Below are 12,290 nucleotides of genomic sequence, written 5' to 3'. Positions count from 1 at the left end.
ATTGAGAGAGCACCGACGCAGAAGTCATCATTTCATATGCAGCCTAGGGCTGCTGATTACATCATTGCTGGGAGTGTGGCTATGCTTGATGCAGTGCCCCATTCTCCAGTCAGCTGGTACTCATCTTGACGACCTCAGAAGGATGACAGGCTGAGTCAAGCTACCTACCTTGTGCTATTCAACGGTACGACAGGGGTTTAACTAACTCAAGACCCTAGGATTGTAAGCCAGCCACCGTAATCATTAAGCCAACACCAGGCTACAGACAGAAGTGAACCAATGTGCTTTACCCCGTGTTTCACTTCACACTTCACGTGTGTAGGGTAACGGTAGATTTGAGCTGTAGTCGCTGGTGGGTGTTACAGATCCCACAGTAAGCCACTGTGCCAATACTCCAGTTAAAATCCCTGGCAGGGTAAAGAAAAAGGGGAGAGAGAGAATGTGAAAGGGAGGAAGAATGGGAAGGAGAGAGAGAGAGAGAGAGAGAGAGAGAGAGAGAGAGAGAGAGAGAGAGAGAGAGAGAGAGAGAGAGAGAGAGAGAGAGAGAGAGAGAGAGAGAGAGAGAGAGAGAGAGAGAGAGAGAGAGAGAGAGAGAGAGAGAGAGAGAGAGAGAGAGAGAGAGAGAGAGAGAGAGAGAGAGAGAGAGAGAGAGAGAGAGAGAGAGAGAGAGAGAGAGAGAGAGAGAGAGAGAGAGAGAGAGAGAGAGAGAGAGAAAGGAGGAGTGTGAAATGGAGGAAGAGAGAGATATTTTACAATGCATTACTGTACACTCAACACCCAAAAGGGTTCATCTTGAAGAGATGTTTGCATAAGATTCCAACTCGGCAGGTCTCTCACCACTGGCAGGTCAGTGGTCTTTGTCTTCAACCATCTCCTCTCCAGCCTTGCCCCCCCCTTGCTCTGTCTGTGATCTGTGTCCCCCCCCCCCCCACCCTGTATTTCCACAGGACGTACAAGGTCTGCCAAAAAACCCCCTTCTGTTGAAACTACCAAAATCAAGAATCACTGCTCACCTTCACTCTTTCATTCTTCATTTTCCCACCTTTGGAACAAACTCCAACACTCTGTTCGATCCCTCTCTTCCCTCCAGGTCTTCAAAACAGCTGTTCACCACCATCTCATCTCTTCCCCATCCAAAATCTCGATCTTTTCTACCCCCGTTCATCCACCCCAAACCCACCTCCTTCAAATTCCCTGCTTTCCTTCCTGAAAGTCCCTGTATTTCCTCCTTGTTGACCCCGTGTACCCCACCGCATCCCTCTCCCTTCCACAGATCTCATATTTCTTCCCTCTCCTGCCCCTCTTGCCCCACTTGCATACCTGCCTTGTTATATGTTCTGTGTGTATTAGCTCTTCCACGAGCCTCGACTTGGTACACCAAAAAACACCCAAAGGGTGTAACTGATCGAAATACCAAACAAGGAGCAAAGCCACAGAGACATCTTAGAGACCTTAAATGGGGGTACGAGACTCATTGCTCTATAATGCACATGCTAATCCCAAACAGCACAAAAACAATAAAAACAAGCACGAAGGTCAACTATTCCATTTTAATAAAAAAAAATTCAACATAAAGAGATGTAGAAAAAAAATGCGCAAAGGACAAGCACAAATGTGCAGTATCTCCCCCCCCCCCCCCAATTATTTTTGATAAAAGATTCAAAGCAAAATCTGGATGAGATAAACATTGGTTGTTGGAACATAAATGTAGAAATGGGTCGAGAATGCAGGCTTTGATATCCACCACCACTCACATTGCTGGTGATGGAAACACGAGCAATGCATCAAAATGGGGATGGTTTGGGGGTGGGGGGGCGAGCACTGTTTGATTAAGAAGATGATTCACAAAACAAAGCTGGATCTTGAACTACAAAAGTGTAAATTGATCTTCCATGGAAAATCATTTATAATTGTCATGTGATATTTTTGGATTGGATAATTAAGAGAAGCGGTTTAAGGACTTCGTTCGTAATAAAGGTGCGAATGTTTCACACTTCTCTGGTAACCCCGTGTGGGTAGATCGAGCAAAAGGTACTCGAGAAGGGAGACGTCTCTCCGGTAACTTCGGCTGTGGGTAGATCGAGCAAAAGGTACTCGAGAAGGGAGACGTCTCTCCGGTAACTTCGGCAGGTGTGTGTACCTGGCAGATGAGGATACATGGTGAGAAGCAAACGGTGTGCGCGTCATGCTCTAAACTGTGAGGGGACATTTGTAAAGAGGAACAAATGGGACGACCCGGATTCGCACGGACGACGAGATCCGTGCGTGCAGGACCGGGGCACCGCAGCAGGCGGTGGACACGTGGACGCGGGACACGCCACTCCGACCACCGCAACGAGACGACAACGTGGAGGAGAGCCTCGCTTTGCAAAAGATCAAAAATAATATTTTCCATTTCTCACAATACTGTATTTCTTCAATATCTCACCAAAATGAGTCATTAAAATTCTGTGCTGTACAGCATAAATAAAATATATACATATCATTACAATCGATTATTCTCTGCCCACACTCGAGCTTTAGGAAAATCATGAAAGGTAATCGGCCCATAAAAGTCCATCAGATACAAAGCAATGCTCAATGGTCGAAATTAAAAAATAAAAACACTGCAAACTTCCACAACCGATTATTATAACCTGAATAAAAGATTCAGACTTGTTCACAAACTATGTACAAAATTCGCAAAAACAACATAAGGTGTGCTTCGTGTGCTCGTGTCCAGATTGAAACAAACCCAGTGTGCGGCGAGTGGGGCTCGGGTGCGTGGGGGGCTAAGGCGAGTGGGGCTCCGGCGCGAGTTGGGGGGGGGAGTGGGGCTTCGGCGAATGGGGCTCCAGGGAGCGGGCCTCCAAGGAGTGGGGCTCCGGCGAGTCGGGCTCCAATGAGAGGAGCACCTGCACGGGGCAAGCGGGGCTCCATTGCACAGGGATTGCAGCTCCGGTGCAGCATATTATTGAATTTCAGTTTGTTACCCGAACTCACTCCGCAGCATAGAACTGTCAAACGGATGGGTTGACCAAGAGGTTGTATTTCAGTAGTCACAGCTCAACCATTGCATTACACTTGCCTACAAATGTTTGTTGTTGGACATTGTACCTCCAGAAAGCAGATCACCCCAATCCCCCCTCTTCCCTTCAATCAAGTAAAGGAGACACAGTGATTTTAAGCGTTCATCTAAGATCTAGATTGGACTTGTAGTGACTTTGTAAACGACACTAGATTATTAATAGTGCAATGTTCTTAATGCAAGGAGAAAAGTTCGATTAAAAATCGAGGAAGGAAGAACAGCAACAAAGATCAGGAAGAAAAAAAAATGTTACAATAAGGAGAACAAGAGGACAAGAAAAGACAGACGAGGAGGAAGAAGAGAAATAGTAAATAAATGTGGTATTTATTTCGGGAAAAAAAAAAAGCAAAGGAACCTGCTAAAGATGGCGGATCAATGTTGAACGACGAGTAAGATTATGGCTCCCGTCTGAGACATGTCCCAGCACCAGGCTTGCATGACGACCGACCTGCTCTTGTGATCACTGCCAACCTTGGTAACACCTGCTCCTTTAAGGCTTTTAAGGAGGGGTTGAGGGTCAAGCCAAAGGCAGAAAATGGATCGGGGCTTTCAAACGGATGACTGTCAGCTTCGCAGAAGAACACTGACAATGGTCACCTCCAAGGGGCAGGAAGATGAAGCATCACGTCACGCCACCAGCTTCGCTACAAGAGTCACGGTCGTGTACGACAACCGCGCCGCAGCTTTACACCCCCAGGGTAGCAGGCTTTAATCACCAGGTTCAGTTTACAGGAAAGTGAATACTGGTGTTGTGCCCGGTGCTGAGACCCAGCATCATTCGGGCTTGGGCGGGACAAGTTCGCATGCCGACGATATGGCAAGTTCGAGAGAAACCCAGCCATCGACGCTTCCTCGTACCAGAGTCGGCGTGCTTGAACGTCACGACAGATTCGCTTAGTGTACTCGGGTATAAATGCACAGTATTTTGATTTAGAAACGATTCAAAAATCCATCCTTACGAACCGGTCAAACCTTTTTTTGGACGCTTTGGGTGTCTGCTCGCAGGAATAATCGACGTACTTATGCACCCCCGCCATGTACAAAATAATACAAAATAAAGCACCATTGAAAGCACAAGAGTCGAAATTCCATGGCATGCCCACCTACAATTTCCTCTCAATTTCTATGTACAAAAAGCTGTTCGACACAATTGATACCAAAATAAGAATTCAAAATAAAGAGTGAGCTCCGTGTAAAACCAATGTTTCTTTACAAGTTCGAAATCTCTAACTGAAGGCCGATGACTGAATATTAGTGCAAAGCCACGGAATCTTGTTTTTGGAAGTGACAAAGACTTAAAAGTAATTTGTTCAAAACGTTTTCTAAAAAATAATAATAATAATAATAATAATAATAATAATAATTAAAAAAAAAACAATGTCCAGGCTGCGATAGCTTCGACCTTATCTGGCACAAAATGAAAAAAATCCCTCATTGTAGAGAATAAGGTCCTCTTGGCGAAATGGACGACGAGACCCCCTACTGAGGTGAACACGTCTCGGTCCACGAGGAGTCGCTTCGCTCGCATCGCAACCGGTCTTTTCCATGACCCCGGCCACAAATGGGCCGTCAGCCGGAAAACCGAGGAGGCGAACGTAAGGACGAGGATAAGATTAGAACACGAAAAAGAAACGATCTGCAAATAAAATACTATGAAGGACGTGGAAAACAATGTAACAGAAATAATTAGAGCATTGCAAAGTGAATTAGAAATTTCACATTTTCAAGTAGTTTTTCCTCTTGTTAATGCTGTTATAGTGCAGAAGACTGTGTGTGGAGTAAAAATACGCTCGTGGAGGTGTAACATGGGGTCGTTAAGTGTGGTAGGATTGGTCCTGAGCAGGGCACAGCTTAAAAAAATCATTGCTGTTACGGATATACAGCATGCAGGCCACTGCAAATGTGCAACTTGCATCATAAAAGGGGGAGTTGGAGGCACAAGGGGGAGATGAAGACAAAATGGACAAAGGTAAGGAGGAGGAGGATAAAGAAACGTCGTGGGAGGGTTAGGGTTCAAATAGAGGAGGGGAGAGGGATCAAAGACTATTTTTGGCTGTCGGGTGAAGCTCAAAGAGGTATGCGTAAACCTACAACCAGTCTGACCGACTCATGTGGAACAGCAACTGTGGTCCAAAGTTATGCTGCACGACTAAATGAGACGGCAGACAGACAGGTGCCTCGCACCCGGCGAGCACGCAGACGCGTCCCGACTACGGCTTGGCAAACACCCTCTCTGGCTGAGGCACACGACGGCAGCCGGGCAGCTGGACCACGTCAACGGTGTCGATGTGCTTCGGGACCTTATAGGAGCTCCATCTTGGGCCGGTAATGCAGCAGGAGCGGGGATTTCTGCAAGAGAACGTCGAGACTGTTAACGGAACAACATTCACGCAGAGACAAACATCTCACAAACACAAATAAAATTCCCTTCACCAAAATATCGCCGTTTCATATCACTTTCAAGAATCCCACTCCATTTTAATGCAGCACTCAGCCACTTGCAGTTCGACAACGGATGGGGCAGAAAAGGTTGGAGGCATGCAAGTGATACAGAGACGTCGACGAGGCCCCGGCCATGAGCGTAAATGCAGACTGCACTGCCTCCCTCTGGCCCAAGAGCTCAGCTCGGCAGCTACGAGCCAGAAACGAAACGTTGAAGTCGATGTTTAAACTTGAGTATGAAACGCACACCATCCTCCCAAAGAGTCATGGAACACATTTTCCATTTGTGAGACTTGAACACACACACACGTGTCCGACATCAATAACCATGAATATCAGACAGACACCGTCACCAAGATAGAGGACTCTGTATCCGAGCAACGTGTCCCAAGGGAAGGAGTTAATGGAGTTCTCATGTGGAAAATCTACCGTCAGAAAGTGTGCAATTCCAATGGAACAATTTCAATCAACCGAGCGATCCAAAAATCAACCGTGGGGGCCGACACTGTCAATTAGAAAACTACAGGGAACATGTTCAACCCCGACCATCAATCTGGCAGATGAAAACACATCACTGCAAGAGGGAAGAGGACACAGGGATGAATTGTGAGATGGAACAGACGTGACTTCATCACATCAATCGCCTCCGACACGTGACGAAAGAGCTGAGGGAGTCGTCAGGATGTCAGTTAAGCAGCGGTACAAGTTGATCAAGTTTAGGTAACCGTCGAGGAATGCAAAACTTCTCTTAAACTCGATCAACTTGTACTGGTGTTTGTCTGACATCCCTACGACTCCCTCAACCCTCGTGTCACGTGCCGAGGCCATTGATGTAATAAAGTCATTAAACCCTTTTGTTCATTCTTTGATCATTTTGCTCATGCAGTTCATCGAGCAGAGCGTGCGATAAGAGGGAAGAGCAGCTGCGCACGAGCTCTCCATCGCCGTGGTGAAGGCCTGACATCACTCGGAGCACAGGGAGAGCCAACAGGATGTGAAACGGAAGCAAAACCACGGCTTGCTTTGCATTCTCAAAAAAATTGCCACATGGTGTAAATAGCAAACATGGGCACCTTGCACACACACACACCATGTGCAGATGATGTGGTAAACTTGTTACCCTTCCATCGCAACCTCACGATTCAAACATGGAAGAAGAAAAAAAATCCACTCGTCTTTGGCACAAAAACCGACTCCATACGCGTCACAGCTTCTTAATAGTCATACCGGCCTTCCAATAAAGCACGACACACAGCTTGGACAAGGCTTGACTGCATATATGCTTCTTGGGTACCCCCGCACTCCCCCAATCCCACTTGATAATTCTGATGGCGGAGGCCTTGTCGGATTGTGGTGTTAGTTGCTTGTACAGGTCCATGGTCGTGATGAGGGTTGAGGCCTGTCTGAACATCACGGAATTGGTGTCGGAGGGCGTGGATGTATAATTGATGATGATCTTTACAATCATTGCTTCAGTTTTAGTAAATATGGTAGTAATACGACAAGAAAAGATTATTGTATCACGAAAATGATACCTTTGGGTAATTTAATTTGCATATAGATTATTACGGCCTTGATGAACAGCTGGCACGACGTGGCAGTCGACGTGATGGTTTGTCCTTCTCTCTGATGCGAACGTTTCCATTTGAGGACAAGTTCCCGAGGGAGGGTTTCAAATAAACGGAGCATGTGTACACACTCATACCTAGCAGAGTTTGAGGTCATTTGGTTAAAGGTCAAGGTCACTTTTAGACCTTGTCGTGGGTTGTGTGTTTGGAAATTCAGCTTTTCTTCTTGAATTTTCAACACGAGCAAAATAATAAAGATGTCATCAATGTGAAATGGATCAGCCCACCGTCTCAGTTTTGAATGCTTCAAGATGCCACCAAGAGATGTACAGAGCTTGGGACTCCGACCATGTAGACACACACACAAATAGTAGCAGCTCCTTGCAGGGAGAAAACGACGTATGAAAGGTGCTTGCAGTGTTCGAGTTTGACTGATGACAAATCCATTCTGCATCAATGGCAGTGATGACACAGGAACGCTATCACTGATCAATTTGGCAAATGAACGGCCCCATTATACATGGTACTTTGATGAAGGAGGAGGTCATTTGGCCCAGCATGCCTGTACTACATCAACAGCACATTAATCCGACCATCCAATAAATAAAATGAGTCGTCCATCTCTGTCTGTCTGGCTGTTTGTCTGTATGTTCGCTCTTTTTGCAAAGACAGCTGGGCTACCAACCACCACATTTGGCACACAGACCAAGTTCGACCCGGGGATTGTCCTTTGGGTATTTTCATCCACCACCTCACTCTTTTTAGACCCTGAAGACCCCAAAGACCCTTAACATTCCTCAGACAGCTTTGGACCCTTGACCATTTAGAGCTTTAGACCACTTGTTCCTCTTTAGATCCTTTTTACATGATTGAGAATTGAGACCCTTTTGACTACTTAGACGCCAATTACAATTGAATGTACCCTTTAGACCTCTGTTCTTCACGACACTGCCCGTGACCCATTGGCGGCCCCTGGTGGCCTGAAGTGTGGCCGATAATACACAAATGTGAAAACACCCCATGATAATCTGCCGTAAATGCCATCAAATTGACCCAATGGTTTCAAATGAATGTTCCAAAACGAAGCAGAAGAGTAACATCACCACATCAGTAGATGGCAGTGGACACATAATTATGCTTGCAGCCCAGTAAACCACAACGAAGAAGAGTACGTGGGGACGGCACCTAATAGCAGCCATTACGGAGTCCTATAGGTGGTTTGGCAGCTCTCACACATGTCTTATCGGCAAAAGTGCCCCCCCCCCTAAAAAATAGTGAAGAATAAGGAGTCAAAGGGGATTTATGGGTTTGTCCCCCAAAATAGGTATTTGCTACAACATTGGTTCATTGTTGCATTTTGATGATTCGTCCCATGTTGAATTCCTCCTCAGTATCATTCATCTACCAGGCGAGCGCCCAAGGGTATTGCCCCTATGTTACCCTCTGTCATCTCGCTCCACCATGAGCCTTGATGTATATAAAACTATCACGGCACTTGGAAGGGCAGATACCTCCACCAGGCTGAACAGTTTCCTTTTTGTATCCGACCGATCGGCCGGATCTACATCTGGACCTGAATCAAAATCTAATCAATTCGTCCTCGTCACTCACCCAACCTGTCCACCAGGTTTTGTCTGAATCTGTCCACAACTTTTTTGAGATATTGTGTTTTTAGACAGACAGACAAACAGGGGTGAAAACAAAACCTCCATCCACCTTCGGTGGCAGAGGTTAAAAAAAACATGTGTGTTTATGGACTCATGTCAGAGGTGTCCAGCTGTCCAGCTGATTGCGGCATCACAGGTGTCCAGCTGATTGCGCCATCACAGGTGTCAAGCTAACTAATCCATCACAGGTGTCAAGCTAATTGCTCAATGCATACAGATTGGCAAAGAACAGATGGCCTCCTTCATTGAACAAAGGCTCAACACAAATGAGGTAAAATCCTGGTACCCATTACCACATGAAAAGATCAAGACACCTTCCTTTACTTACACAGCAAACGCAAGTAAAGACTGCTGATGAGAAGGTCACAACCATATCTGCTGATCGTGGCCGTTCGGTTGCCGAGTGATTGCAGCCGAGGGAAGGGAAATTGATTTGAAACACATTCTCGTTGTTTTGAAAAAACATTTGTAGAAATGGCAAATGCTGCACTACCATGTTGTGACAGCTCTACTGGGTCAAAGTGACAGTAATAGGGTGGACGTTGTATTCGACAAAGAATAGGGTGGATGTTGTATTTGTGAAGTGAAAAGTGAAATCCATCATATTTGCAGAACGAACCAAAAGAGGAACATCAGCCGCACATGAAGTAAACGTTTGACAGTGTTTTGAAAACACTCATCCCAAAGCAGGGAACAAAGTAAATTGAGAATTCAAGGAACAAGGAAAATTTGAGTTCACTTGTGGGTGAGAGCGGGTGCCAAATGTGTCTTGGTCATCAGTAAGTACCGACAGGTAGATTCAACGGTGGGGACAAAGCAATAGGTATCATGAAAGGCAAGTAGTGTGAGATCATTAAGGGCATCCGATCATGTGAAAGCCGATACAGGAATGCAGCTTCATGCCGAGCATGCCGCTCATGGATGCCACAGAGTTGTGCTTCGGTCCCCTGACATTGATATGGCCTTGCTCTCTATCACTCACTGCAAGGCGTTTGGGTGCAGAGAGCTATAGTTCTATACAGGAATAAAAGACAAAATGAGGTTTCATTACACAACAGTTATGCCCAGCACAACAGTTAGGCCCAGGATGTTGTGAGAGCTTTGTATGCTGCCTATTATACCCATACATTAGACAACATCAGGTACTACCAGTCGTTATTCTGCCAAAAGAAGCCGAAACATAGGGGCAATACCTGCTGGGTGCTCACCTGGTAGCGGCTCAATTAGATAACCAGGGAACCACTGGTAGGCATGGATGACCCTCAAAATATGTAACTGAGAAGAAAGTAAATACCTGTGGAATTTTTTTAATGCCGTGAACAAACTTTGGTACATCACGGGTGATGAAGGTTGTGGTCAAGTTTCATCAGAATTGTGTGTGTAGTTTCGGAGAAGAAAGCAAATACATATTTTGGGGGGCAACCCCCACCGCCCCCCAGACTCTGATTTTTCTCACGTCATGAGCAAACTTTGGTTCATCACGGGTAATGATGGTGCAGTCAAGTTTAATCGGAATTGTGTGTTGTTTCTGAGAAGAAAGCAAATACCTCTTTTGGGGGGAACCCCCCCCCTTATAAACTTCCTTCATCGACACCCTCAAGACCCCCATTCTTTTACTGCCATTAATAAACCTTGGTACGTCACGGGTGATAAAGGTTGTGGTCAAGTTTCATCAGAATTGCATGTGTAGTTTCCGAGAAGAAAGCAAATACCTATTTTGGGGGGCAACCCCTGTAGACCCTCTTAGGGCCAGATTTTTTTTTTAATGCCATGAACAAACTTTAGCACATACACGGTGATGAACGTTGTGGTAAAGTTTCATCAAAACCATATGTGTAGTTTCAGAGAAGTTGCAAGTATTTGTGGACGGACAGATGGACGCGAACGGACGGACGACGCGTCATCACACAAGCTCCCCGGAACTATGTTGCAGGTGAGCTAAAAATGAAGGTCTTCCACCTTCGTCTGCCAGATTGGCCCTTCATGTCAATTGGGCCAACCACCAGACATTGATATGGTCCACCGGTGTGGAAAAGAGCACTTCAGGCTGAGCAGAATCTGCCCTCACCTCATGGTCTGGAAATCAAAGTTGATATCTTCGGTCTACAATGATCCCCAAATCGCTTTCACGATTCACGAAGAGATCTTGTGGGAAGTTATTGCTCATCGCCGAACTCAGTCGGTCAACCACCGTGAGTTGCCAGTGAATGCATTTGCCTGTACAAAGCATGTGTATACACGTGTGGTGACTGAAAAAGTAAACTAGAGCGAAGTTGATGGTACGTCATCGCAAATCCCCACACTTCCCACCTAAAGTAAAGTTGAAAGATGGCAAAAAGGTCCACCAGGAATGACCCAATGTCAAGGTTTGACTTTCAAAAATGTTTCCTGTTTAATTGCATTTGTTGGTATTTGACCCTATGACCCCACCCCAGGGAGCAGTGCCAAAAATGACACCACTCTTGCACCTTCTTGCCATGTGGTGATCATAACTACCAAGTTTGGTGAATTTCTGCCCAACCGTTTCGGAAGAGATAGCTTCACGGACAGACAGACAGAGCCAATTACAATATTCCCGATTTTTAGCTCACCTGGAATGCAGCTCCGGGGAGCTTATTGGATGGCGCGTCGTCCGTCCGTCCGTCATTCTGTCCACAAATACTTTCAACTTCTCTGAAACTACAGAAGCATTTCTGATGAAGCTTTACCACAACACTCATCACCGATGGTGTAGCAAAGTTTGTTCATGGCATTAAAAAGATAATCGGGCTCGAAGGTGGTGTCACGACCGTTGCCCCCCCCCCCCCCAAATATATATTTGCTTTCTTCTCCAAAACTACACACACAAGTCCGATGAAACTTGACTACAACCTTCAACACCCTTGATTTACCAAATTTTATTCATAAAAAAGGGAAAAAAAAAGGGGGTCTCCAGGAGGGGTGCCCCCCCCCCCAAAAGAGGTATTTCCTTTTTTTCTCAGAAACGACAAACACAATTCTGATGAAACTTCACCACAACCATCATCATCCATGATGTACCAAAGTTTGTTCATGATATTAGAAACATCAGGGTCTGTGGGCGGTTGCCCCCCCCCCCCAAATATTTATTTACCTGTTTCTCCCAAACTGCAGACACATTTTTGATGAAACCTGACTGCAACCTTCATCACCAGTGATGTACCAATCATGAAATTGTTCATATCATGAAAAAAAAAAATTGGGGATCCAAGGGTGTCTGCAGGAGGTGGGGGGGGGGGGAGGGTAAACCCTAAAGAGAGGTATTTGCTGTGTTCTCAGAAACTACATGCACAATTCCGATGAAACTTGACCACAACCTTCATCACCCATGATGTACCAGATTTTGTTTTTGACATTAAAAAAATCCATAGGTATTTACTTTCTTCTCCATGAAATATTTTGTGGGTCATCCATGCCTCCCAATGGTGCCTTGGTTATCTTATCCAGCCGCTACCAGGTGAGTGCCCATGAGTATTACCCCTATGTTTTCAAAAAGCATGGGAATAACGATAATTTTAATAAATTGTG

General features: G+C 45.6%; 1 protein-coding gene across 1 annotated transcript in view; it reads right to left on the bottom strand.

Annotated features, from left to right (window-relative positions):
* Positions 1–1,536: 1,536 nt before the first annotated feature.
* PCGF3 (polycomb group ring finger 3) overlaps positions 1,537–12,290 on the bottom strand; it is a 98,502-nt gene continuing 87,748 nt past the window's right edge. The window contains exon 9 of the mRNA XM_085849023.1: positions 1,537–5,416. Within this exon, the coding sequence (XP_085705149.1) occupies positions 5,369–5,416 (48 nt within the window). The 3' untranslated portion in view covers positions 1,537–5,368. The remainder of the gene's footprint in view (positions 5,417–12,290) is intronic.

Source organism: Eptatretus burgeri, chromosome 12 (assembly GCF_056783735.1).
Source record: "Eptatretus burgeri isolate ZD-2024b chromosome 12, Ebu_testis_v1, whole genome shotgun sequence".
In the NCBI taxonomy this organism is placed as follows: Eukaryota; Metazoa; Chordata; class Myxini; order Myxiniformes; family Myxinidae; genus Eptatretus; species Eptatretus burgeri.
Note: the sequence above shows the minus strand (reverse complement) of the source record. Positions and strands in the feature narration are given on the sequence as shown.